Genomic DNA, 27,912 nt, shown 5'->3' with positions numbered 1-27,912 from the left:
GGGGGGCGGTAGCCGTGCAACGCCCCGCGCTCCCGCCCATCCCCCGCTACCCTTTTTTTTTTTCCTGGCGGGGTGCGAGGGAGCATGCCCGCGCCGGGCCGCGGACAGCTAAGGGTTAACCGGAGAGGCGTGGAGCTGCCCCCACCCCGGGGGCGTGCCCCCCTCCCCCGCTAGGCGGCCCGCCCCCGAGCTAGGCTATGGCCCCCGGCCCCGGCCCGGGGCCCGAGGTCCCGCGATCGGGCCAGTGAAAGGCGTTTTCCCGTGGCCGCCCTCCTCCCCTCGGCGGCCGGCACCATGGGATGTAATATGTGCGTGGTCCAGAAGCCGGAGGAGCAGTACAAAGTGATGCTGCAGGTAGGGCTGCCCGGCCGCGGGGGCGAGGGGCGGGAGGGCGGCACCTGGAGGGGAGGGCCCGATGGAGGGGCCGAAGGGCCCCGAGCGGAGAAGGTTACGGAGGCATTTTCGTCCTCCGTCTCTAGGGCGGCTGGATGTTGGTGTCCGTGGGAACCAGGCACAGATGTGGGGGCGGATGGGAGTCCCTGCGTGGAGATCGGGGTACGGGACGCATCCCTGGGGCGCTCGATTGATTGCGAGGCGAGCCCTGGATCCCGATCGGTCCGGGTCGGGAAGTTGGGCTGAGCCCGGGTCCGCTGCGCGAGCACCTCGGGACCCTGAGCCGGGAAACGAGTTGCCGCCGGCGCCGGCGCGGGACGGGGGTTGCATAGCAACGGCCTGCGTTTCCCTGATCTCGCTGGCCCCGCTGGCCCCGCTGGCCTCGGGGCTGGGGAAGGGAGGTGGGCACTCTCGGAGCGCCGGGAGGCGGGGGCAAATCGCGGTCCCCGTGGGGCAGGGGTACGGGGGCCCGCGGGCCGCGCCCCGGGACCCCGCCGACGCCCGGCCGGCGCGATCAGGTACCTCCCCCAGCAACCCCTCTCCGCTCCGGCCCTGCCCAAGCCAACGGTGGGCTCCCAGGCCTTCAGGGCCTCGGGTGAGCGGCCGTCGCCGGGTCTACTAGAAGGGCAGCCCGCGGCCTTCGGTGCCCGGCCCGCCCTGTGCCCCGCAGGGCCTTTGGGCGGTGGGTGGGGGCGTGGACCCGGCAGTACTCTACGCCCAGAGAGATGGGAGACTCCAGGTCGCGCTCTCGGACCCGGAGCCGGGCTCCTTTGCTTGTGCGTGGCGTGACTTCGTGAGTGCGTGCTTGTGCCCCGTCTGTGTGTGCGCGGAGGCTCCTGCCACCCCGTGTGTGTGTACTTTCTCTGTGAGCCCTGAGAACCGTCTAGAGACATGTCCTGGATGGCTTGGTCTGAGACGTCCCCCGGGCTCCGTGGAGGGAGTTCAAGGTCAAAGGTGGAGGGGATCTGGACCCAGGGGCAGGCCGGGCTCACCCAGGTATACGTTTCTACTCTGGGTTTGTTGGTCCGGACCGGGCGCACGTGCAGGTCGGAGAGGTGCTGGCTGGGAGAAGGGGATCTCCTTAGGAAAATTGGGGAACCTCCTGCAGGCATTGGCGGTGGCGCGGGGGAGACGGGGGAGGACGTGGTGGGAGTGTAGGTCCTTGGGCCCACCCGGGTAGAAGCCGGCGGCGGGTGGGACGCGGAATCTTGCCCCAGTCTGGTGGCGCTCCTCCCCGCCTGTCCCAGGCCGGTCTCCGTGGACGCGCAGGCCTTCTGCTTTCCCTGCTCGTGGCTCTCCGCCTTCTTTCTGCTCAGCCCCCCCACCCCCGCCCCCCAGCCCCGCGGTTAGTTTCATCTGTCCTTCCAGGTGTTTGGAAATCTTGGCTTGGCTATTACCTTTTCCCCTTCCTGCGATCCGGTTCGGGAATGACCCAGGTTGGGATCACTAGAGGAGGCCTTCCGGTGGAATCCCAGGGGTCGCCCCCCCCCCCCACCCCCAACCGCAGCCCCCTGCTTGGTTTCATCTCTCCTTCCAGCTGTTTGGAAATTTTGGTCTGGTTATTTCTATTTCCTCCTCCTGCGATCGGGTTGGGGAATGACCCAGGTTGGGGTCACTAGACCAGGCGGTCCTGTGGAATCCCAGTGGTCTGCACCAAGGCTGCAGGGAAGGAGGTTGGGAGCGGTAGGTGCGTTGCCCTCGTTGGTCGATGAGGCCATGCCATCCCATCTTCACGGTTGCCTTTTCTTGCAATCGTTCCATCAAATAGCAAGCAAATCCAAAGCTCTTGAGTTGGCTCTTGATGGTAGTAGCCCTTCATTAAGGGCCAACCCAGTGGGGATGTGTGGAAAGTGGAAGGCAACCTGCCCCACGCTGCAGGCCTGAGTTGAGCCAGCCAAGCTTGGGAGAGGATGCTGCTGTGATCTTCTGGATTCCCCAGGGCAGGAGTGGGGGTCCTCAGGTCTGGCTGGGTTAGCCTTCAGGGAGGCTCCCTGTTAGAGGAAGGCTTGAGGTGAACCTGGACAGGGAAGTCCTGGGCCAGGTCTCCTGGAGGGAGACCCCTGAGCCCTAGGCAAGTAGCTCCCCCGAGAGATGGGTCCTTTTCCTTTCCTAGTCTTTGCCAGCCCTCACCGACCAGGCCCTGGGGACATTGATCCCTTTTAAAGCTCCCATAGAAGTTTGGACAGAATCGGAGACTGGATGTAGTTTGATTTTACCTTTTACATCTTTACATTGATCTTTTAATTTTTACTGCACTATAGTTGATTTATATTGTTGTGTTTCTGCTGTACAGCAAAGTGAATTATTTATACTTACGTCTACTCTTTTTTAGATTCTATTTCCATATAGATCATTACAGAGTACAGAGTGGAGTGCCCTGTGTTACACAGTATGGCTGCAGTTTTTTAGAAAAGAAACTGTCCTTTCAAAGGAAAATCAAAGAGAATTGAATTGTAAAAAATCTAGAGAGAAGGGAAAGCCATTAGCTATCCCAAATGACTCCGGGTCTGTTGGCTAGCAGGGACCTTCTCCTGGCTTGAACCTCTTTTCAGAGGGAAGAAAGTTTTTGTCCAGAAGACCAGCTTCCAGGACCTCTGCCTACCTGCCACTTAAATTCTGGTACTTCCCGATTTCAGAGATGCTTCTCCATGGCTTGTCCATATGTGCCTGTGGCCCCAGCATCTTACCAAAATAAGGAACCCCACCAGGACACAGTGCAGCCCAGAGACACACACAAGGACACCTACACCACTTGCCATGTGGCTTCCTTATGCCCTGAGGCTCTTTCCTAGGTCCCCAGAGGCCTCTGACCCCCAGGTTAAGAAGTCTCAAGTCTCTATTCCAGCCTTGATTCCAGACCCTTTTCTCCAGATGATTCACAGGTATTTTAAAAAAATGCACACATAGAGAGTTATATTGATGTATAATCCACATACCTTTGCAACATGTAAAGTTGAGTGGTTTTTAGTATATTCAGAATTGTGCAACCATCACCAATTCCAGACCATTTTCATCACCTTAAAAAGAAACATTGTACCCATTAGCAGTCACATGCCCATTCGTGCCAATAGCTCCTAGGCTCTGGCAACCACTAGTCTACTTGTCTTTATGGACTTGCCTGTTTCAGACATTTCATTTCAATGGAACCAGTTTCATTTTAGGAACTGTATGATACCTGATCTTGATACCTGATCTTTTTTTTTTTTTTAGTTCTACCAGTTTATTGCTACCAACCCGTGACCCTCCACCCTCATGCACACATGCTCAGTCATGTAACCCCATGGACTGCAGCCTGCCAGGCTCCTCTGTCCATGGACTTTTCCAGGCAAGAATACTGGAGTGGGTTGCCATTTCCTTCTCCAATACCTGATCTTTTGTTGTCCAACTTTTTTATCATGTTTTTAAGGTTCTTCCACATTGTAGCATGTTCTCGGTATGAAATTTCTTTTTATTACTCAATAATATTCCATTGTGTGGCTATATACCACATAATATTTATCGTCATCCAGTGATGGACATTTGACTTATTGCCACCTTTTGGCTAGTGTGAACAGTCATCCTGTGCACCTGAGAGTACAAATATCTGTTTGAGTCCCTGCTTGCAACTCTTTCGGGTAAATACCCAGAAATGGATTTGCTGGATTATATGGTAATTATGGTTATTATTTTGAGAACTGCCAAACTCTTTTCCACAAAGCCTACATCATTTTACATTTTATATTCTCACCAGCAGTGTAAGAGGATCCTAATTTCTTTACAGCCTCTCCAACATACGTTTTAGATTAGAGCCAACCTATTATTTGAGGTGGTATCTGTCTCATTGTGCTTTCCAAATGCATTTCCTGATGAGTATCCTTCCTGTACTATTGACTATTTGCTTATCTTTTCTGGAGAAATGTCTATCTTTATGCCTTCACCACAGCTTTTACTAGAGCTTTGTAAATAAATTTTGAAGTGTGGGTCTTCCAACTTTGTACTCTTCAAGATTGTTCAAGATTGTTGTACTCTTCAAGATTCAGGTGTCTGTTCTGGGTCACCTGAATTTCCATATGAATTTTCGAATCAGTTTGTCACTTTCTGAAAAGCCAGCTGTGATTTTGTAGGAATTGGGTTGAATTCATATTGAATATTGCATGGAATAGATATTGAAATTGTATTGAATATTACATTGAGTTTGGGGGAGTATTACCCATGAACATGGGATGTCTTTTTATCCCACTTGTGAAATCTTAGTTCCCTGTCTAGGGATTGAACCTGGGCCCTTGGCAGTGAAAGCACAAAGTCCAAACCACTGGCCCACTGGGGAATTCCCCGGGTCTTCAATTACCTTTACCAATGTTTTGTACTTTTGTTAAATGTATTCCTGAGTACTTTATTCTTTATGATTTTATTGTAAGAGTTGTTTTCTTAATTTCCTTTTCATTTTTCTTGTTGCCACTGTATAAAAATACAATTCAGTTTTTTGTATTGGTCATGTATCTTGCAACCTTATTAAACCCATTTATTAGCTGGAATAGTTGTTTTGAGTGAATTCCTCAGGATTTCCTATATATAGTAGAGATAGTTTTCCTTCCTTTCCAATCTTCCTTTCATTTCATTTTATTGGTGGAGCCTTGCGGTTCTTGGATCAACCAGGGATTGAACCCCTACCCTGTGGAATGGAAGCACTGAGTCTTAACCACTGGACGGCCAAGGAAGTCCCGTCTCTTGCCTTTCTTTTTCTTGCCTACTTGCTCTGGCTAGCACCTCCAGTGCACTGTTGAATGGAAGTGGTCAGTGGGCATCCTTGCCTTGTTCCTGATCTAAGTGGGGAGGCTTCCAGTCTTTGTCCTGTGAGTATGAAGTTAGCTGCGGGTTTGTCATAGATGTTCTTTATCAGGTGGAGGAAATTCCCTTCTATTCCTAGTTTGAGTGTTTTTATCATGGAGGGTTGTTAGATTTTGTTGAATGGTTTTTCTGTGGCCACTGAGGTGATCCTGTGGTGTTTTTGGCCCTGGGTTCTTCTGATGTGGTCTATCACAGGTATGTCAGAAGTGCAGCCTGTCAGAACCCCAGTTCCATTTCTGTTGTCCCAATCTTATCTTCCAATGATATTTAACCAAATGTGGGTGCTAGGGGCCTGGGGGGCCCAGGGAGAGCTTGGAAAATCTGGAAATGACCCTTAGTGGGGGGCCGGGTCATGCAGGTTGTTAGGAAGAGGAAGAAGCCAGGTCACAAAGGGTAGAAAGGACGATAGTCTGGTCACTGTACACTGAGACACCAAAGAGCCTTCGAGAGCCATTCCTGGTGTCCCTGCTTGCTGGGCTTGTGTCCTTCTCTCTGTCTGACACCATGACCCCTTGTCCTGGATCTGTCTGAGCCATTGATAGAAAATTCTAGAAAGGCAAACTATAGTGACAGAAAGCAGATGGTGGTAGTGGGGGGGGGGATGCTGGTGGCCTGAAAAGGAAAGTGTTAAGTCACTCAGTTGCGTCTGACTCTTTGAGACCCCATGGACTGCAGCCCGGCAAGGTCCTCTGTCCATGGAATCCTCCAGGTAAGAATACTGGGAGTGGGTTGCCATCTCCTTCTCCAGGGGATCTTCCTGACCCAGGGATTAAACCTGGGTCTCATACATTGCAGCCAGTGGGGATGGCCTGCTGCTGCTGCTGCTAAGTCACTTCAGTCGTGTCTGACTCTGTGCGACCCCATGGACTACAGCCTACCAGGCTCCTCCATCCATGGGATTTTCCAGGCAAGAGTCCTGGAGTGGGGTGCCATCACCTTCTCTGAGGGAAGCCCTAGTGGTTAGGATTTGGAGCTTTGACTGCAGTGGCCCAGGTTCAGTCCCTGATCAGGGAACTGAGATGCTGCAAGCTGGCCTCAAAAAAAAAAGCAGGTGGGGGGCACGCAGGTCAGTATTTGCAGGGATGGTGGAAGGGGTGGGAGGACCCTTTTGGGAATGATGGAGATGGTCACTCTGTTGATTGTGGCGATGGCTTTATAGATGTACACATACCCCTGATATCAAAACTTTTTCAAACCGTATGCTCTAAATACGTGCAGCTGATCATACGGCAATTTTACTCCAGTAAAGCTTTAAAAACAAGAAGGCAAAAGGAGAAGGGGGCGGCAGAGGATGAGATGGGTGGATGGCACCACTGACTCAATTTAACATGAGTTTGAGCCAACTTCAGGAGATAGTGGAGGACAGACAAGCCTGACAGGCTGCAGTCCATAGGGTCGAAAGAGTCAGACACGACATAGCAACTGAACAACACATACACTTAACAAAAGCACTTTTCTTACCAAAAGCACATGGGAGCACTTAGCTTAGCAGGGGCCCCTGGTAGGGCCAAGTAAATCTTTCTTACCTTCTCCTTCAGGGCCCCTGCCAGGGAATACAGTGTGTGGAGGTACTGAATGGTTCCCTGACTCAGTTCCTCAGCTTCTACATGTGCCACATGGGAATACAGAGGGCCTGCCTCCTGGCATCACTGCCATTGAGAAATCAGCAGGGCATTTGGTCCCCTGGAATCTCATCTGGGTGGGCGAGGGGTTGTGAACATCTGATCAGGCACTAAGGAGTGGAAAGTGGATGGAGAAGGCCTTCCTCATGAAACTGTCACAATGTCCAGTGACAGAAGAATGTCCAATATTATCGTGAGAGTTTTCCTAACAAGAAAGAAGTGGGGGGTACTTACCTGGCCCTCCCGGCAGTTAAGACTCTGCCCTTCCAAGGCAGTGTGTTGGGGACCCCCTGGTCCGGGAACTAAGATCCCACAGGGTGGGGTACAAAACCAGACGGGCCCTGAGTTGTGAAGTAGAAAATATGAGATGAGTCAGGCACTGGACAGATACTGAGATGGAGGTACACTGAGTCCTTCTGCACATGAGCCGCACCAAAAGAAGAAAGACCGAGAAGCTGGGGTTCAGAGCTGGCTTCAGATGTTACAAAGCATCGCCCCTCTTTGTTAGTGCAGTCTGTCTCTTCTCAAGCTTGCTTTGAGCAGTGGAAATAAAAGGAATATTTTCATTTTGCATTGATCACTGAGGAAGGCTTCATTTGAATGAAAAGAATATTTCAGTCTTTATGGAGAATATTTGGATTACTGCAAGACATGGCCTTTGCCTTTGGGCCAACCAGGTTAGCCCAGAGGTACGTAGGTGGGAAGCTGTGAGCACACAACCAAGGATGACCTTAGGAAGTGCTTTGCTTCACTTGTCCAATGTGGCTTCAGTGGGGCATCCCTCACTCCCAGCCTCTCTCCAGGCAGGACTTGAGAGGTGCCTGAGAGGCCTGCTCAACCCTGGAAAGGCAGGAGGTTCAGGGCTGCTGGGTCGGATTTCAGCTTGCCCCTGGGTGGGCACCACCCACCCTTTGGGGAGGGCTTGGTGGGAAGAGAGACCCTGTGAAGCCCTTGCCTGTGGTCTGAATCCCTTCCAGGTGCCTGCAAGTCCCGGTTCCTCAAGGGGGCGCTCTGGGCCAGCACGACTACCCTGAGGCCCTTGTTAAAATGCAGAATCTGCTTCAACAGGTCCAGGGTGGGGCCTGAGATTACTCACATGCTCCCAGGGGATGGATGTTCGTGCTGCTGGTTTTAGCCTACACTGAGCAGTGAGGACCTTGAGCGGGACTTTGGATAAATCCGTGAACCCACAAATTCCATCAGTATCACCTAGCAAGAGAGTTTATTACAAATAAAAGGGAGGAGGCCTCAGCTCATATCTATCAAATCAATTTCCAGGGATGATTGTCCATGTGCGGCCCCCAAGGGACATAATCTGCTCTTCCAGGCCACGTGCAGCTCACTGAGCCTCTTCACGTCACCCACATCCTTACCAATAACCCATAGGTAGCTCACATGGGAACCCAGACACACTCACCACCCCAATACTAAAGGATCCATTGAGATGAAGGCTTCCTGTGTGCTTCATTCTCTCCGATCCTGCCCCTGGGCAGAAAGGGTGGGTAGAGTTTTAGGGGTGGATGGTATAGCTTGTCCAGGCAGCCTCAACTGGGAGCACACCATTCACTGGGTCAGTCATATGTTGTTGGCATGTAGTGTTGTTTCCCTGCTAGAATTCTAACAAATGAAGGCATTTTGCAGCCACCAGTGTAATTCATCCAGTTGAACTGATCCAGCTGGGGAGCATCCTTGGGTGGTCAAACCATGAGATGAAAGTTGTTGCGGAAAAGAGTCCCTGGGTCTCAAGATATCACCCAGATGACTTGTGCATTAGGAAGGGACAAGGCAGCTTTACCAGGGAGAGACTGAGTGATCACACTGAGCCTCCCTCACACCGTGTGGGGAGGGACACAGCCTGCCCAGGGTGGCCGGTCTCCTCAGAAGGCCTAAGCTGAATGTAACCAGGAAGGAAGGAAGCGAATCCAGACCCTGGGACTTGCTATGAGGCCAGTGCCCTGGACTCTTCCAAGAGGTCAGTGTCATGAAAGTTGTTTTTCAGTGCATAGGTTGTTGTAGATACAGGAGACTAGAGACCTAAGAGACTTCCCAGGTGGCCCTAGTGGTAAAAGAACCTACCTGCCAGGGCAGGAGACATAAGAGACATGGGTTTGATCCCTGGGTCAGGATGATCCCTTGGAGAAGGACATGGCAACCCACTCCAGTATTCTTGCTTGGAAAATCCTATGGACAGAGGAGCTTGACGGGCTACAGTTCATGGGGTGGCAAAGAGTCAGACACAATTGAGCAGTGGAAGTGGAAGTGACAAATAGATTCAAGGGATTAGATCTGATAGACAGAGTGTCTGAAGAACTATGGATGGAGGTTTGTAATGTTGTACAGGAGGCAGTGATCAAAACCATCCCTAAGAAAAAGAAATGCAAAGTCAAAATGGTTGTCTGAGGAGGCCTTACAAATAGCTGAGAAAAGAAGAGAAGCAAATGGCAAAGGAGAAAAGGAACGATATGCACCTGAATGCAGAGTTCCAAAGAATAGCAAGGAGAGGTAAGAAAGCCTTCCTCGGCGATCAATTCCAAGAAATAGAGGAAAACAATAGAATGGGAAAGACTAGAAATCTCTACAAAAATTAGAGATACCAAGGAAAAATTTCATGCAAAGATGGGCACAATAAAAGACAGACATGGTATGGACCTAACAGAAAGTGGAAAGTGAAAGTCGCTCAGTTGTGTCCGACTCTTCGTGACCCCATGGACTATATAGTCCATGGAATTCTTCAGCCAGAATACTGGAGTGGGTAGCCTTTCCCTTCTCCAAGGGATCTTCCCAACCCAGGGATTGAACCCAGGTCTCCTGCATTGCAGGCAGATTCTTTACCAGTTGAGCCACAAGGGAAGCCCAAGAATACTGGAGTGGGTAGCCTATCCCCTGTCCAGCAGATCTTCCTGATCTTCCTGACCCTGGCATCGAACCAGAGTCTCCTGCCTTGTAGGCGGATTCTTTACCAACTGAGCTATGAGGGAAGGACCTAATAGAAGAAGATATTAAGAAGAGGTGGCAAGAATACACAGAAGAACTATACAAAAAAGATCTTAATGACCCAGATAACCACAATGGTGTGATCACTCACTTAGAGCCAGACATCCTGGAGTGAGAGGTCAAGTGGGGCTTAGGAAGCATCATTAAGAACAAAGCTAATGGAGGTGGTGGAATTCTAGCTGAGCTATTTCAAATCCTAAAAGATGATGCTGTGAAAGTGCTGCACTCAACATGCCAGCAAATTTGGAACACTCAGCAGTGGCCACAGAACTAGTCCATTGTTCATTCCAATCCCAAAGAAAGGCAATGTCAAAGAATGTTCAAACTACTGCACAATTGCACTGTTTCACACATTAGCAAAGTAATGTTCAAAATTCTCCAAGCCAGGCCTCAACAGTATTTGAACCATGAACTTCCAGATGTTCACACTGGATTTAGAAAAGGCAGAGGAACCAGAGAACAAATTGTCAACATCCATTGGATCATAGAAAAGCCAAGAGAGGTCCAGAAAAGCATCTACTTCTGCTTCATTGACTAAAGCCTTTGTGTGGATCACAACAAACTGTTAAAATTCTTCAAGAGATGGGAATACCACACCTCCTGAGAAATCTGTATGCAGGTGAAGAAGGAACAGTTAGAACCGGACATGGAACAACGCACTGGTTCCAAACTGGGAAAGGAATACGACAAGGCTGTATATTGTCACCCTGCTTTTTTAACATGCAGAGTTCATCATAAGAAATGCTGGGCTGGATGAAGCACAAGCTGGAATCAAGATTGCTAGGAGAAATATCAATAACCTCAGATATGCAGATGACGCCACCCTATGGCAGAAAGCAAAGAAGAGCTAAAGAGCCTCTGATGAAAGTGAAAGGTGAGTGAAAAAGCTGGCTTAAAACTCAACATTCAAAAAACGAAAATCATCGTATCTGATTCCATCACTTCATGGCAAATAGATGGGGAAACAATGGAAAACAGTGAGAGACGATTTTGAACTGTGGTGTTGGAGAAGACTCTTGAGAGTCCCTTGGACTGCAAGGAGATCCAACCAGTCCATCCTAAAGAAAATCAGTCCTGAATATTTATTGGAAGGACTGAGGCTATAAAGAAGGCTGAGGACACTGAAGAATTGGTGCTTTTGAACTGTGGTGCTGGAAAAACTCTTGAGAGTTCGCTGGACAGCAAGGAGATCAAACCAGTAGAGGAAATCAACCCTGAATATTCATTGGAAGGACTGATGCTAAAGCTGAAACTCCAGTATTTTGGCCACCTAATGTGAGGACCTGACTCACTGGAAAAGACCCTGATGCTGGGAAAGATTGCAGGCAGGAGGAGAAGGGGACGACAGAGGATGAGATGGTTGGATGGCATCACTGACCTGATGGACATGAGTTTGAGCATTGGTGATGGACAGGGAGGCCTGGTGTGTTGCAGTCCATGGGGTCTCAAAGTGTCAGACACACTGAGTGACTGAACTGAACTGAACTGAACTGAGTGACTAACACTTTCACTTTCAGAGACCTAAGAACCAGATGTGTGATCCTTGATTGGGTCCTGGATCTGGGGGAAAAAAAAGGTTATAAGGGCATTAGCAGTATAATTGGAGAGATGATTGTGTCTGTGTTCAATCCCTGAACACATTAAGGGTGTCAGGATTTCCCGGGAGGGGAAGCTTGGTGCCAGCTTTTTGCTTGGGAATGTGTGTGTTGAGACAGGAGGGAGCAGGTGCCTGGGATCTGGGTAAGGGGCATGCAGACGTCCCTGGGCAGATGCCGTAGACAGATGTGCCGATGGCCCTATGGATTGACAATTTTCCAGCTCCAGAGATGGGAAGGCATGAATGAAGACTTCTTTCTGGGCCCCGGAAAAGAGCCTGCCCTGCTCTGGGCGTCTCCTTTCTGGGTCCCGCGGAGCCAGACACCCAGCTGTATCCAAGGTGTTCCCTGGACACTGGCGACAGCAGAGCTGAGCTAGCCGGTGGGATTGGGTGCAGAGGCTAACTTTGGTTTCTGTTCTGCCTGGCCTCGGTTTCCCAATCCGCAGAGTGGGATTGGGAGAGGCAATCCAGCCGTGGGCGCCCCTCGAATTATGGCGTCAACCCCCTCCTCCTCTCCTGACCCTGGGTGAAAGGGGCGTTCCCCAGACCTTCCAGGGGGCCGTGGGGCCTGTGGGACCCCCAGTCATCCGGCCCAGGGCTCTTTTCTCAGACTACCCTCCTCGCCCCGCTCAGCGATTCTCAAATCCGAGCATCTGGGACGGATGCTGAGGGCCTTCCACCTGAAGCCCCCAGCCTCCTAGAGCCGGGGCCGGACATCCACCAAGGCTGGGGGCGGGGGCGGGGGACCAGAGGGGTAGGGGCCGTCGATCGGGCCGAGAAGCGCGGGAGAGACCCGGCCAGAGCGCGGGGGACCGGACCGGCTGGGCGACCCAGCCTTGCTCGCGTCGCCGCCGCGGCGCGCTCTTTGTCTGCGGCTCCGCGCCCGGGGGGCGGGGCGAGCGCGCCCGGGCCCCGCCCTCTGCCGCCTCGGCCCCGCCCCCTCCCGGGCCGCGGCCGCCTCGCCGCGGGCGGGAGGTGGGGCCGTGCCTCCGGCTTCGCTGATCAGGCCCCTGCTTGATCCCCATTGCGTCGCCGAGCTGTCTGCGTTGCTGTTCCCTGACCCCTTGCTCCTGTGTCCTCTCTTTGCCCTCATATCCCCACCATGTCCCACCGGACACCAATGTCCCTTCTGCTGCTCCACCGCCATTTGCCTCGCTCTTGCCCCCTGCCCCCCACCACGTGTTTCCCTCGATTCCCCCCCACCCCCACATATACCCCCTACCTTTTCCAGGTCTGACCCTCACTCTTTTTTGGCATTTAAAAATTTTTCGTCTTCTGAACCTACCTTTCCCAACAAGCATTCAAATGCTCTCACATGTCTGTCCTGGTAGAAACCAAACCTAGGGCTCTCCCACACCCCAAAGCCCCTTCCACCCCATTCTCTGCAAAAGCTCCCAAAGGCTGAGTCTATACAGGCCGGCTGGGCGTCCCCCTCCCCGACTGCCCTCTTTTAACCAATCTAGAGGGTCCTTCTGCGTCCTGATCCCATCCAACCTCCCGTCCTTGGTACACTGTCTTGCCCAGCTTCCCTTCTTCACTTTCCTTCTCTTTGGGTGACTAAGCTCTGTATCTCTCTCTGCAACTGCTCAATGTCAAGGTGCCTTCGGGTTCTCCTTGGGCCTCTTATCTCCTCCTACACTCAATCCCTGGCTTATATACCTCCATCTCAGCATTTATAAAGGGTCTGCCTACAATGCAGGAGACCTGGCTTCGATCCCTGAGTCAGGAAGATCTCCTGGAGAAGGAAATGGCCACCCATTCCAGTACTCTTGCCTGGAAAATCCCATGGACAGAGGAGCCTGGTAGGCTACAGTCCATGGGGTCGCAAAGAGTCGGACACGACTGAGTGACTTCACTTCACTTCAGCATTTTAAGTCAAGGACAGTCAATCCCTACTTGAATTCAACAACAATGGTCATATGACACTGGTTTGGTGGCTTGGTTGGAGACGCATGTAGGTGGAGTGGGGGATATCTGCAAGTCTTAGGAACTTCAAAGCAGAGATCAAGATTTGCATCGGGGCTTCCCTGGGGGCTCAGTGGTGAAGAATCTGCCTGCCAGTGCAGGAGTCATGGTTCGAGCCCTGGTCCGGGAAGATCACACATGCTGTGCAGCAACTGAGCCCATGTGCTAAGAGAAGCCAGCTCAATGAGAAGCCTGTGCACAGCAACTCGAGAGTAGCACTGGCTTGCTGCAACTAGAGAAAAGCCCTTGCAACAACAAAGACCCAGCACAGCCAAAAATTAACAAATTTAAAAACTTTTTTTAAAAAAAATGATCTGCATTGAGTAAAACCAGTTCCCCAAGTCCTGCCTATCCCCCAGCTCTGTGTCTTTTCCAGTGACCTGCATCTCTGTGAGGGCACCTGTGGTCTCTGTGGGTTCAGGGAGCAGTTTTAATTTTTTATTGTGGGCAACGATGTATGTCATAAAGTTTCCCATTAGTGATATTTGAGTACTTTCAATGTGGTGTCATTGTCACCACCACCTAGTTCCAGAACATGGTGGTCACTCCCAAAGGGAACTTCCTACCATTATGCAGGCTCTCCCACTCTCTCTTTGCACTCCTCGACTTTCTGTCTTGATGGGTTTGCCTATTCTGGAATCATACAGCATGTGGCCTTCTGTGCCTACTTTCTCTCACTTGGCTGGGCTGCTGGGCTGTATTCATCCATGCTGTATTATTAGCATGTATCAGGACTTCGCTCCTTTATATGGTGGAATGATCTGCCGGGTGGACATTCCCCCATTATGCTTATCCATCTGCTGGTGAACATGGAGGAGGCTTCCAAATTCTGCCTATTTAGAAAAATGCTGCTTGGAATTTCCCTAGCATTGCAGCGGTTAGAACTCAGCACTTCCACAGCTGGGACCCAGGTTCAATCCCTAGTCATGGAACTAAGATCCCCACAAGCTGCGCCACGAGGCCAAAAAACAAACAAACAAAAAAATAGTGCCGATATGAGCATTTGTGTACAAGCTTTTGTTAGGGTGCCTGCTTTCCATTCTCGTGGTTATGCTGGATTGTATGGCAGCTCTAGAGAGTTTTCCACATCCACTGTTCTCCATTGACATTCCTGCAGCCTCATGCCCTCCCTTACTGTGCTCCTTCTAATCCCTCTGATTCCGGAGAAGCCCTGTGGAGACAGCACAGCAGGACCTTGTGCCTGGAATCCTTGTCCTCACCCCCTGGGGCCCTCCTCAGTGCAGTGGGCAGTGACCCAGGCACCCAGACTCTTTGCCCCGGTTCAGCCTCTGATGCCAGGGGGTGAGGGGGGACCTCCCCTTTCTTGCTAACCTCCCCAACACCCTGGATTGTTAGAAGGGTCTTCCCCTGCCCACCACGACTGCCTCCCACTTAGCCTTTGGAGCTTGGGTTGAGCCAGTCCCTGCGCCAGCTGTGTGCCAACTGTGTCTCCTCTCCCCTATTCCTCCCACTCTCGCCCCTCTCCCAGCTGCCACAGGCACCTGCCCTCTGGTTGTTGGAGGGGTCTCACCCCAGGGCCTGGCTTACTTTGAGGGGCTGGGGTGGGCAGGGCCCCCCTCTGAAGGCAGACCTGGGGGCCTGCTGTCTTCTCCCCCTTCTCTGACTGGTGCCTCGTGGGTCAGTGTGCCCCCATCCCTGGGGCCTCCTGCTGCCTTCTACTCAGACATGGGGCTGGGGGAGCTCGGGGCCCATTCCTTGGCCACCCACAGAAAACCCCTTCTGCAAATGCAGACCTAGAGCCGGTGGCAGGGTGCACATGGGGGAAATAAATGGAGGGTGGGAGGGAGTCTGCTCGGTCCTGCCCTAGGCCTGAGACTAATTGACAGCCCCATGACAAGGCCCTTCTCGAGCCTTCCAGAACCAGCTTCCTGGTGTTCCCTGGGGTGGGCCTGGGACCCTCCTGGCCACTTCCCCTAAGGGTGGAAACTGCAATCCACTCAGGGGATCCAAGGTCCTGGGAGCTGCCCCTTCCATTTTAGGGACACCTGGACAAGAGCGTGCCTCCCCTGAGCTTCCCCAGCTCAGATCTGGATGTGAAATCTGATGTGACTTTATCACCACTGCTCCCAAGGGGCCTGAGCCCAAAGGCTGCACCCCCCCAGCCCCGGGCCAGGCCTGCCCAGGGGCGGGGAATACAAAGCTGCCCCTGAGCCTGGGGCCTCGGGAAAAAACTCAGAGCAAGGCACAGGCTAGATTGTTCTTGTCTGTTTTCTCTAGGTAGGCTAGATTGTTCTTGTCTGTTTTCTCTAGGTAGCCAAGTAATGTTTACAGGAGAAAATGCTGTAAAGAACAAAAGACGAAAGTCACCTAGAAATACTAACTCCCAGAGATAACCAGCTACTGCTGGAGGAGTCGCTCCGTTGTGTCCCACTCTTTGTGACCCATGGACTATACAGTCCGTGGAATTCTCCAGGCCAGAATACTGGAGTGGGTGGCCTTTCCCTTCTCCCGGGGATCTTCCTAACCCAGGGATCCAACCCAGGTCTCCCACCTTGCAGGCAGATTCTTTACCAGCTGAGCCACCAGGGAAGCCCAAGAACACTGGAGCGGGTAGCCTTTCCCTTCTCCAGGGGATCTTCCCAACCCAGGGATTGAACCCAGGTCCTCCCGCATTGCAGGCAGATTCTTTACCAACTGAGCTATGAGGAAAGCCCCGACCACTGCTGATATTCTTCCATTTTCATGAATTTCCTTCCAGTCTTTAAAGAAAGGATTGTGTAATAATACTGATGCAGGTACCAATGAATATATATATCAGGCACGCCCATTCCAAATAGTTTTCACAGCCCGGTTCACTCTCCAAGCTGCATACTTATGGCACTACGATGCTCCTGTGGGCACATATCTCTCTTCCCACCTGCACTCCATCAGTTCTCGAAACTGGGCTCACACTGAGCTCTCCCAGAGGTGCTTGATAGTTTATTATGAGACTTGTCCAGCAATGCTATCTTTTTGAAGTCCATAAACAGTTTTTCAAAAAACAATTTAGCCATGGTATATAAAGTTGGGAAGAAAGCAAATTCTCAGATCTTCATTTCCCTGGAACAATGTTTCTATATATTCTTTTGCAGTCTTTTACCTTAAACATGCATTTTACATGATAGTCATCAGAATTCATGTGTCATTTTGTATCTTTTTTGAGAAACGCTTGTTAGAAGACTCTGGTAGGGCAGCTGTACATTTCCATGAGGCAGACACCTGTACTAAAGACTACTGTAAAGTTTTTGGCATTAGAAATAATGCTGGTACCTCCATACATTAAATAGAGAATGACCATATGGCCCCAAATATTTGAAAACAGGGTCATGAACCCTTGGACACAAATGTTCACCATAGTGTGATTCACAATTGCCAAAATGTAGAAACAAACCAACGTGTGTTGAGGGATGACCGATTTATCCACTCAGTGCAGTTTTCTGGAATAGGTTGCAATATTACCCATAAAAGAAATGAAGTACTGATGCCTGCTGTCATATGGGTGGACCTAGAAAACATTTTGTGGAAAACTGCCAGACATACTGGACCACCTGTTGTAGAATTCCACTTAGGAAATGTCTAGAGGCAATTGCACGAAAGAAAGATTGAGTGCCAGGGTGGGGTGAATTTGGAGAGAATAGGTAGGGGGTCTCCTTTTAGGGGCTGAAAATGTCCTGGAATTAAATAGATGTGATGGTTGCATGACTGTTCGGAGGCATGAAATGCCACTGAGTTGTACACCTGAAATGGTTAAAATGGTAAATTTGACGTTTGCTGTATTTTCGCACAATATAAATAATAATGAATGCTTCTCTGTTCTGAATATCCTTATCATTCATGTAATATAAATTCTGATTATTTTAGGATCTATTATTTATAAGAAATATACTGGATAAAAGGATATGATGAACATTAGCAAGGTTCTTTGTAGTTATCAAGATTCCTCCAGCAAGTTGACCATCTTGTGTTCGGAGGTGAAACACCTCAGGCCCACACAGAGTGCCCCCGACTGGGGATTGCTTCTGGGTCTAAGCAGAAGCCGGGTGCCCCAGCTCTGCCTGGAAGACAGACACGGGTACAGAGCTGAGGGCCACTTGGAGCGCTTCTCCTCTGAGCCAGGGTTGTGCCATTGGTCCTTGGGCCCGCTGACACGCACCCTGAGCCTTTGACCTCCCACGCTGGGAGGCAAGGCCCATGGGTAGCCTCCAGAACCTGATGGAAGGCGAGTCACCCTGAAAGCGTCTGCTTGGCATTCTCCCTGGGCGGGTAGGGGGGTTGCCAGGCCTGGCGTGACTCTTGGGCTTGGAAGGGACACACCGGGGCATTTCGCCTTAAGTGCGTGTAGCTGTCCGCGAAGCAAGAAAGAAGGGCGTTGGAGGGAGAGAAGGCACCACAGGGGCCCAGCAAATGAAAAAGTTTGGCTGGAGTGCCAAGACCATCTCCACCTCCTCCACAGCTGCCACCCCAGAATCCCCTCCAATTCAGCCAAAGCCCCACCTTCTCCCCCCATCCCAGGGGTACCCACCATCCACACACCCCCAGCCCCTACTATATATAGTCTGCTCCCTGCCCCTCACCAGCTGGAGATACCAACCGTGGTGGGCATGTCTGGGTGAATGGATAGTCGTGACATGTTCTGCTCTGAGTGTTTTTTGGCTGGTCCTGGAAAACGGGCACTAAGAGATGTATACCTGACAGATGAGGAAACGGGGGAGGCTAAAGGATTCACCCAGGATACAACGCCCGGGCCAGAAACCTCTGCGCCCCAAGTCTCACCCCTTCCACATCCTAATAGGTGACGGCTGCTGTCCCTCCATGTGGATGTGTTCTGAATTGTTTCTCGAGTATTGCGTGTGTACTGCCATCCAACCTCGAGGTGGGCCTTGTGGGTCTCATTGTTCTTCCCATCCCTGACCCATCCCTCCCCTCCCCTGTCCAGGGGGATTCAGGTTTGTCACCCCGAGGTACATTTTCTCCTATCTGTGATGTTCATAAGCATGTGTATTGCCACAAACCACGTGTACGAATATACCACAACTTTTGGATCCATTTTACCAATGGCAGACCTGCACTCTTTCTGGTATTTACATCCCAGTGTCCTGAAGGGGCATCTCCTCAACCCTCCTCAAAAGGGTTCAGGGTCCCTTTTCCTAGAATCCCTGCTTCCCTACTGAGTTCTGGATTTTTCCAGTGTCCTGTTTAGTTCAGTTCAGTTCAGTCCAGTCGCTCAGTCATGTCTGACTCTCTGCGATCCCATGGACTGCAGCAAGCCAGGCCTCCTTGTCCATCACCAGCTCCCGGAGTTTACCCAAACTCATGTCCATCAAGTCAGTGATGCCATTTAACCATCTCATCCTCTGTCGTCCCCTTTTCCCGCCTTCAATCTTCCCCAGCATCAGGGTCTTTTCAAATGAGTCAGCTCTTCGCATCAGGTGGCCAAAGTATTGGAGTTTCAGCTTCAACATCAGTCCTTCCAATGAATATTCAGGACTGATTTCCTTTAGGATTGACTGCTTGGATCTCCTTGCAGTCCAAGGGACTCTCAAGAGTCTTCTCCAACACCACAGTTCAAAAGCATCAATTCTTCGGCAGTCAGCTTTCTTTATAGTCCAACTCTCACATCCATACATGACTACTGGAAAAACCATAGCTTTGACTAGACGGACCTTTGTTGGCATTGTTCTGTAAGAGTTCTTTATTCTGGATAATCCTGTGTCCATTCTGTGCCTGTCTTAACTGTAGTTATGATGTCTTTTGTTATCCAGAAGTCTTATAGTTTAACACAGTCAGAGTGATACCTTTTTCCATTCTTGTTCGCCCATGTTTTATCTCCAGGTGATTCCCTTGCTGTCTGGTGGTTAGGCCTGGGTGCTTTCGCTGCCATGGCCCACATTCAGTCCCTGGTCTGATCCCTGGTCAGGGAACTAACATTCCACACATCGTGAGGCCCGGCCAAAAGAAAAAGAAAAAATGGCTTCTCTATGTCAGCACCATAAAAACACTTATCTCACTCGTCCAAGCTAGTTTTAAAGCTCGATCCATTTAGGACTTGGGTCCATTTCGAATTGGCTTGGTGTGGGTTTGGAGCAGTGGCAGCCAGCCAAGGAGGTGGGGCGTGCCTCTGGCGGGTGTAGACTGTGATCTTACCTTGTGGGGGACTCTGATGGGCTGGCTTTGGTTCACACCTGTCCAGACAGGAGCAGGGACATTTGAATGGTGGCTTGGCCCGTGCACACATGTCTTTCTCTTCTTCATGGCTGAAGGATGAGGAAGCATGAGAAGTGCAGAATACTTCTTTGATCCTTGCCCTGAATGTCGCCATCTTGTTGGTAGCCCTCACCCTCCCTGGGAGGCACTCATGTCCTGCCCTGTTCCTGCCCCTTATTAGCTCTGGGGGCTCAACGGGATGGCTGAGGAGGAGAGGAGGTTGAAGGCGCCCCAGGCGCTTGTGGCAGGAGCGGCCTCGGAATTCTAAGCCTCTGCACCCAGAGCTCTGCTTCTGCCTGGTACCACATGGGTCAAGGATCGGATGGCTGCAGGGTTATCACAGGGGTGGCCTGGATCTACGTGTGTGTGCCCATCCCTCTCTTGACATCCCAGCCCACCCAGCTCTCCCCTCCCATTGCCTGGGCCGTTTCCATAGCAAAGCTGTGGCTGGCTACCGTTTCCAGGGAGAAGTACATCCCTGTGTTTCTCAGCGTCACCTGAGCATCCCACTGCACACCATGAAAATGTGAAATATGCCTCCTTCTGAAAATTCTGACTGCAGCAGCTCCACACGTCCCCTTCTGGACTTAAGGGCAATGGGGCATCAGTTAATGTTCTGAAAAACCCTGGTTGGGAGTGTTTGTCGATTTCTATGGTGTGAATATTCCCACCACGACCACCACCCCGGCGTCACCGATCACTGGGTTGGGAAGAGACGCACAGCCACCCACCATCCTGTGGCGTGTCCTTCCAGACACACTAGACTAAAGGAACCCTAAGGGGCCATATAACTGGAAAATGTAGTAGTTAGAAAACCATAAGTTTGGAGGATTCATGGCCTTTGTTTTTAAGATAATTCATTTAGCTGTACGCTTGTACCATTGAAAGGTCGATACTGGATGTGCGTTAACGGATGCCTCAAACATTCCTTGACCCTTTTGGCTCTGCTAAGGGCTTCAAGGCCAGTCTGCCCATTCCCTTGGCCCCCAGCCTTAGCCAGACCTGCCTTTACACACCCCGTCATGTACATAGCAGCTGGTCCTTTTCTCCCACGCACCTCCCTTCCCTCCTCTGTTTATAACTGCAACCTCCCTGGCTCTCTTGATCCTCTAGGGCTGTGCTGATAACATTCTACAACTAATATCTGTTTCCTTGATACTCTTTGATCCAATAATTCCACTTCTGGAAATGTTCTCTATCACCACCTAGATTATACAAAGACATACATAGATAATAGGTACAGAATGTACAAAAAAAGGTGTCTCTGCAACCTTCTTTCTGATTGAGAACCACTAGTGATAGACAGTAGAGACCAAACCAACACAGAGTGGATGGTCCATGAATAGGCTGCCTGCAGTCACAAAGTGGGAAATGACCAAGGAGGAGATATGCCAACAGTCACAGCTTTTACATCCTTGAGATTGTGGGTGATTTCTGTTTTCTTCTTTAGGATTAAGTCTTTCTCAAATGTTCTACAGTAAAACTCTTTATTTGATAATTAGACAAACCTGATTAAAAAATCTTTCCTGACTATGGAAAAATTGGGGAGAGAGGAAAGAATTTCCTGAAATTGCTGTCTACAAAGGACATATCCAGGTAGCCACAAGATGACTATCTGGGTTCCATGACTCAGAGGAGCCACCGGCTGTCCAAGGGTCTTTAGGACTCTGTACTTTCCTGGAACGATACTCAGGGGCTGGGCTGTTCTTGACAGCCCCGAAACCACGATTTTGTAACTATACTGGCCATCTTGGTGAAAACCCTCATTCCTGGAGACGCCCAGCTTGGGGGAGCACTGTCACAATTGAAGACTGGGAACACTGTGGTCTTATCAGGGCCACTTCCTCAACCCCTCTCTTGGGCTCGGGTGTGTGGCATCCTTTTCTCTGTGGCAAGCCTTGGCTGCCTTGAGGATGGAGATCCAGTCCTTCGAGCCTTTTTGCTCTTCATGGCCCTTGCATCTGAACCTGTTCGTGGACTGACTTCCATTGGCAGAAGGCAGTCAAGCTCTCCCTCCCAACTCGGATGCTCGAAGGAGGAGGAGGGTGGCCCAGCAGGGCTCTAGGCGAGGCCCCCCAGCCCTCGAGGTGTGGCCCTGCCATCCCCAGATGGCTCAATGTGGTGGCGGAGGGGGCCAGGGTCAGCAGGGCCCTGGCGCGTCCTCACCGGGGCGTGTCTCTGCCACAGGTGAACGGGAAGGAGCTCTCCAAGCTGTCTCAGGAGCAGACTCTGGAGGCCCTGCGTGCCTCCAAGGAGCCCCTGGTGATCCAGGTGCTGAGACGCAGTCCCCGCCTCCGGGGGGATGGCTCCTGCCACGACCTGCAGCTGGTGGACAGTGGCACTCAGACGGACATCACCTTCGAGCATATCATGGCACTGGGCAAGCTGCGCCCACCCACCCCGCCCATGGTCATCCTGGAGCCGTTCGTCCCATCTGAGCTGTGAGTCGCCCTTAGGAGGGCCCCGGGCCCTGCCTCCAGAGAAGGCATGCCACCTGGGGCGGCCATCCCAGGCTACCCAGAGCTGCTATGTTGTTGCAGCTCTGGGCATGGCGGGGAAACCCCGAGTGGGTGCCCTCTATGGCAGAAAGCAGGCTCCTTGGCCTGCAGAACTGACTGTCACACCCCCGGGCTCAGGAATCTCTGGGCTTCTAGCCTCTGGCTGGAGGCCAGCTGGTTTTGGGCCCAGGGGGTCTGACACGCAAGCTTCCCATTGTATCTACCCCCAGGGCCACAGGAGGACCGTCCTGGGACCTTGCTGCCGGAAGGTTGGGGTCCTCAGCTATTCCTCCTCCATTCTCTCTTCTCCTCTGCCAGCATCACCCCTCAAATCTTCTTGCATCTTTGTCTGTTCCATTCCTCTTCCTGCTTTCAGCTTCTTCCATCCCTTTGACTTTCTTCTTTTGCCCACTCGGAAGAAGGGCCTCTCCTCCAGGCCTGATGGCTCATGACCGTGTGAGCGCTGACTCGTTTCGCTAGAGTCTCCCGGGCAGCAGGGAGGTGGTCCCGTGATCCCCTCCTCTGCAGAGAGGCAGACCAAGGGCTGGCAGTGGCCAGGTTAGCCTCGGGGCCAGGAGGGCTGCCTCTGGATGGAGACTAGGTCCTGCTCCGCTGCCCAGCCATCCTCCAGGGCCTGAATAACTCCTGGGGGCACTGCGTGAGTGGGTCCAGTGCCAGCTGGGAGGGGCCCCTGCTGACTGGCATGGTGAGAGGCATTGAGCTGGTGGTCAGGACAGGAATGGTCCAGGGCAGGGTGAGGAGAGCTTAGGCACGCCTGGGTCCTCGGTGCGGACGACCTCACAATCCTGTTCAAGATATATTCCTGGTCTCTGCCTGGGTGCGTGTAGCGCAGGAGGGGTATGGAAGAGGTAGCTGGGCTGCCACCTGATGCCCCACTTCTCCTGGGCAGCCCCCCCATCAGTCATGAGTATTATGACCCAGCGGAGTTCATGGAGGGCGGCCCGCAGGAGGCAGACCGGATGGATGAGCTGGAGTACGAGGTGAGACGGGTGGCCAGCCCTGGGATAGCTGTTGGCCGCCCAGCTCAGGCCTGGCTCCCACTGCCCCCAGGTGGCCAGACCTCACGGTCCTGTCCTGTGCGTGGCTTTTTACTCGGGCCCAAGGGCCAAGTTGGGCTGAGTCGGGGAGGGCACGCGTGAGATCCCTCACTTGGTTTGTGTTGCTGAGTCTGTGTCTTGCGCCTGTGTCTATCCCATGAGTCCCGTGTGTCCTCTGTGTGTGTGTCCTGGGTGTTTCCTGGGGTAGGGGAGACCACGGGACCTGTGTGCCGTTTGGGATGGTAAGAGAGAGCCTTGGGAGCTCGGCTGATGTGACACAGTCCTGGGGTCAGGGCTGAGCCGAGGCTGCCCCCTCCCACCCCCCCGACCCCCCCGCAGTTTCTCATTGTCTGTTTCTTCATCCCCCACGGCAGGAGGTAGAGCTGTATAAAAGCAGCCACCGGGACAAGCTGGGCCTGATGGTCTGCTACCGCACAGATGAGGAGGAGGACCTGGGCATCTATGTGGGAGAGGTATGAAGCTGGGAGGGGGCAGGGGTCTTCTTGAGGGCTCCATGCAGCCTCCCTGTGCAGCAGCCTCCCTGTGCAGCAGCACCCAGGAGGGGCCAGGGCACCCCGAGGCTCTAAGGCTGCTCAGAAGGAGCCCACTTAGCACCACAGGGAGGTTGCCGGTCAGCGAGGCCAGGGCAGCCCATGGCTTCCGTGTGTGTGTGTGCAGTCAGCTGGTCCTCCCCACAGGACCCGGGCTTGTAGTGGAAGAGCCCTTCCCAGCAATCACAGGGGTCCTTCTCCTCACCTGTCTGCTGCACTCAGAAAGTCAGCCCCCTGTTCGCTTGTGGGGCTGCCCTGAGGCAAGACTGCCCCTTCCTACCAAACGGGCACCTTAGTGGAGGGGGCCGAGGCCCCATTGATGCCCGTGCCTTGCAGGTGAATCCCAACAGCATCGCAGCCAAAGATGGCCGGATCCGTGAGGGAGACCGTATCATCCAGGTGAGCTTGGGGAACAGGCTCTCTCCCACTCAGAGCCTAGCCTGAGGCTGGGCAACCCTCTACCCCCGTACCTGAAACCAGGGCTAGGACTTACCTCCCTGCTGCACAACCATGCCCCCGGCTCCTGTGTGCTCATGGGATCTGCTGGCATGGCAGGCCCCTTGCTAGCCTGTCCCTCCGTGCCCCCGACATGAGCAGGTCTCCCACTCCACGTGTGTCTCTGAGCACACGTGCTCTTGGGTGGGCCAGGTGGTCTCCATCCATGGCATCTTCCACTTGCCTCCATCTTGCCACACTCCAAAAGCCCATCCTGGCCCAGGGTGCTTGCTTTGCAGCTCCAGGGGAGGGGGACCCCTGTAGCTTAACTGGGCCCTGCCCCCAAGCCAGCCCCAGGATCTCCGCTGATGGTCTCTGGCCTGCTGCAGATAAACGGCATGGATGTCCAGAACCGAGAGGAAGCGGTGGCCATCCTGAGTCAGGAGGAGAACACCAACATCTCCTTGCTGGTGGCCCGGCCCGAGAGCCAGGTGGGTGTGTGCCCACTCAGGTGTCCTGGGCCCCCGACCCTGGGTTAGGGCTTGGGCTTTCTGGCACCGATGGGGGGCAGGGGGGTGCGATTCCAGGGCCCATTGCCCTCTCTGGGCTCTGATGAAAGGGGGGTGCTCTGGGGTGGTCCTTGAGGCCACAGGGACAGCACAGGCCTGTCTCTGCAGCTGGCAAAGCGCTGGAAGGACAGCGACCGGGACGACTTCCTGGATGACTTTGGCTCTGAGAATGAGGATGACCTGCGGGTGAGGAAGCTGAAATCCCCCCCAGCCCAGCAGGTGAGGAAGGGGGGGTGCGGGTGGGGAACCGGGTGCTGGAGGGCAGAATGAGGAGGGGTTTGGGGGGGCTGTAGGAGATGCAGCAGACCCAAAAGAAGCCCTTGTAATTCCCACCCCCTGGCGACATCCCCCCAACCCCGCCCTCCCACCCGATGGGGCCCCCACTGAGCAGGACTCCTCTTGCCGCCCCAGCTTGGACACGAAGAGGAAAAAGGGGCCCCTGAGGCGGGCCCAGGCCTGCACAACAGCCAGGAGCTGGACAGTGGGGTGGGCCGGACAGACGAGAGCACCCGCAACGAGGAGAGCTCCGAGCACGACCTGCTGGGGGACGAGCCCCTGAGCACTGCCAACACGCCTGGGCCCTTGCGCAAGTTCGGCCTGCAAGGGGACGCCCTACAGAGCCGTGACTTCCACTTCAGCATGGACTCCCTGCTGGCCGAGGGCGCGGGGCTGGGCGGCGGTGATGTGCCAGGCCTCACGGACGAGGAGTATGAGCGCTACCGTGAGCTCCTGGAGATCAAGTGTCACCTGGAGAATGGCAACCCACTGGGCTTGCCCTTCCCCCGGGCTGCGGCCAGCCACGGCGCTCTGGATGTCAACCGCAATGAGAGCGCGGGCCATGAGCTGGCCGTGCTGGAGGAGGAGCTGCGGCACCTGGAGTTCAAGTGCCGCAACATCCTGCGGGCACAGAAGATGCAGCAGCTGCGGGAGCGCTGCATGAAGGCCTGGCTGCTGGAGGAGGAGAGCCTGTACGACTTGGCGGCCAGCGAGCCCAAGAAGCACGAGCTGTCTGACATTTCTGAGCTGCCCGAGAAGTCAGACAAGGACAGCACCAGCGCCTACAACACAGGCGAGAGCTGCCGCAGCACCCCACTGCTGGCCGAGCCCCTGCCTGAGAGCCCCCTGCGGCGGGTGGCAGCAGCGGCGGGCAACTCCAACCTCAACCGGACCCCCACGGGAGCCCCTGGCGCCGCCCAGCCCAAGGCCACTGCCCCCCCTCCCCCGGGGAGCCCCGCCAAGTTCCGATCCCTCTCCCGGGATCCCGATGTGGGCCGGAGACAGCACTCGGCTGAAGAGCGGGTCCGCCACGGACCCAAGACAGGGGTGGCCCTGGAGCACGTGGGCCCTGAAGGCAGCCCCTACCTGTCGCGGCACCACCGCGGCCCAGGCCAGGAGGGCGAGCACTATCACAGCTGCCTGCAGCTGGCCGCCCCACGCGGCCTCGAAGACCTGGGCCCCGGCCCCTTGAGTGTGGCCGCTGGCCCCCGGGTGGGTGGAGGGGCCGCGGCTGTGGGCCCTGAAGCACCCCGCATGGAGTGGAAGGTCAAAGTGCGCAGCGATGGGACCCGCTACGTGGCCAAGCGACCCGTGCGCGACCGCCTCCTGAAAGCCCGGGCCCTGAAGATCCGCGAGGAGCGCAGTGGCATGACCACCGATGATGATGCGGTGAGTGAGATGAAGATGGGCCGCTACTGGAGCAAGGAAGAGCGGAAGCAGCACCTGATCCGGGCCCGGGAGCAGCGGAAGCGGCGCGAGTTCATGATGCAGAGCCGGCTGGAGTGCCTTCGGGAGCAGCAGAACGGAGACAGCAAGGCCGAGCTCAACATCATCGCCCTGAGCCACCGCAAGACCATGAAGAAGCGAAACAAGAAGATCCTGGACAACTGGATCACCATCCAGGAGATGCTGGCCCATGGCACACGTTCGGCCGACGGCAAGCGGGTCTACAACCCTCTGCTCTCGGTCACCACCGTGTGAGCACCCTCTGTGCTCCAGGGCGCGGGTCCAGTGACCTGGCCAGATCCCCATCTCCTGCCCTCGCTTAGCATCTAGCCTGTGTCTGTGTGTGAGCGTGGGACTTTGCTACCCAGACAGAAGCCCCTGCAGAGAAGGGATGCCTCTCCTCATCAGCAACTTCCTTCTCCTCAGGGAGAGTGACCACATCCACAGTTGGCCTGGGGACAGACACGTATCTGCCTCCCTTCAGCCGTAGGGTGTGTGTGTGTGTGTGTGTGTGTGTGTGTGTGTGACCTGAACCCAGGCACATGTATGTACACACACATGTACTTCCCTCTAGAGTGGCTACTTGGGGACAGGGAAGTCTACTGAAAAGGAGAGGCAAAGAAAGACTGTCCTAAGCACAAGAGAATGTCCATTATTTGTAGACAGAGGCAACCCTGATTTTTTGTGGCTCTTTCCCTTTTCTGTGCTTGCTAATTGTTTTGGTTTGTTTCTTTTGTTTTGTGGACCTGCTCTGGAGCTTGGCAGCTCCTTCAGGCAGCCTGACCAAGGTGGAATCCCCAAGTGATGGCTGGGAAGGAGGGGGTGGGGGGAAGAAGGGATGGGCGGGGGGCGGTTTGGGGGTGGGAGGGAAGGTGGGGAGATGAAGGAAAGAAGGGGAAGCAGCTTTGCAGGGGGCCTCCCCTCCGAGGTGTGGGGACAGGGAGTGTAGGTGTGGCTTGCCATGCTCACCCTGGAGGTCACCTCCTTCCCTGGTGGCCGTTGGGATGTAAGGGGCAGTCTCCATCCAAGACATCAGCGAGCCCAGGCTATGTCAGACACCCCTGGAGCTTGCCTTCTCTCCTGAGTGGCAGGAGGGGTCCAGAAGCCAAGTCCCCTGAGTTGCAGCAGAAGATCCTGGTGATGAGACCCATATGGAGCTAGGGAGCACCCTGGCACTGAGCGACAGGCAGGTGCTGCCAGCTGGGTGGACTGGGGAGCAGATGCCCTTGCACCTCACTTTGCCAGTGTGGACGGGGGCCCCCCTCAGGGACCTGTGTATCAGTAAGAGCTGGTCTCAGGACCCTTCCGCAGTTCAGAGGGCCTCAGATGGGAGGCAGACAGGCTACCCATCCTTGCCCCCTGCCAGTGTCGTGAGAATAAAGCAAGCTGCCTTTTGAGGGTGACTCCTGGTCTCCTGGTATTCATTCTTCAGCACTGGGGGCTGGTTTGGGGCTTGGTGGGTCACGGGGAAGCTGAG

The 27,912-nt window shown here is 53.7% G+C and overlaps 1 protein-coding gene across 4 annotated transcripts; it reads left to right on the top strand.

Moving 5' to 3' along the window:
* PDZD4 (PDZ domain containing 4) lies at positions 1–27,838 on the top strand. Of its 4 annotated transcripts, none has more exons than XM_010821566.4 (8): positions 1–354; positions 21,790–22,043; positions 23,011–23,101; positions 23,533–23,631; positions 24,046–24,108; positions 24,534–24,635; positions 24,822–24,899; positions 25,125–27,838. In XM_010821566.4, exons 1-8 carry the CDS (start codon positions 295–297, stop codon positions 26,688–26,690), a joined length of 2,313 nt encoding a protein of 770 aa, XP_010819868.1. In that variant the 5' UTR covers positions 1–294; the 3' UTR covers positions 26,691–27,838. The 4 variants fall into 4 exon arrangements, with proteins under 4 accessions (XP_010819868.1, XP_005227750.1, XP_005227751.1 ...); XM_005227693.5 differs by having other exon boundaries at positions 2–354; positions 24,822–24,932; NM_001205543.1 differs by having other exon boundaries at positions 295–354; positions 21,790–22,025; positions 24,822–24,932; positions 25,125–26,850.
* Positions 27,839–27,912: the final 74 nt, after the last annotated feature.

This window comes from Bos taurus, chromosome X (assembly GCF_002263795.3).
Source record: "Bos taurus isolate L1 Dominette 01449 registration number 42190680 breed Hereford chromosome X, ARS-UCD2.0, whole genome shotgun sequence".
Classification (NCBI taxonomy): domain Eukaryota; kingdom Metazoa; phylum Chordata; class Mammalia; order Artiodactyla; family Bovidae; genus Bos; species Bos taurus.
This window is presented reverse-complemented; position numbering and strand designations above follow the sequence as displayed.

Bases quoted from the DNA above. Each gene is read 5' to 3' on its own strand.
- PDZD4 (XM_005227693.5), top strand. From the start codon at position 295: ATGGGATGTAATATGTGCGTGGTCCAGAAGCCGGAGGAGCAGTACAAA. The intron at 23,632-24,045 runs GTATGAAGCTGG...CGTGCCTTGCAG, and splicing joins TGGGCATCTATGTGGGAGAG to GTGAATCCCAACAGCATCGC. The intron at 24,636-24,821 runs GTGGGTGTGTGC...CTGTCTCTGCAG, and splicing joins TGGCCCGGCCCGAGAGCCAG to CTGGCAAAGCGCTGGAAGGA.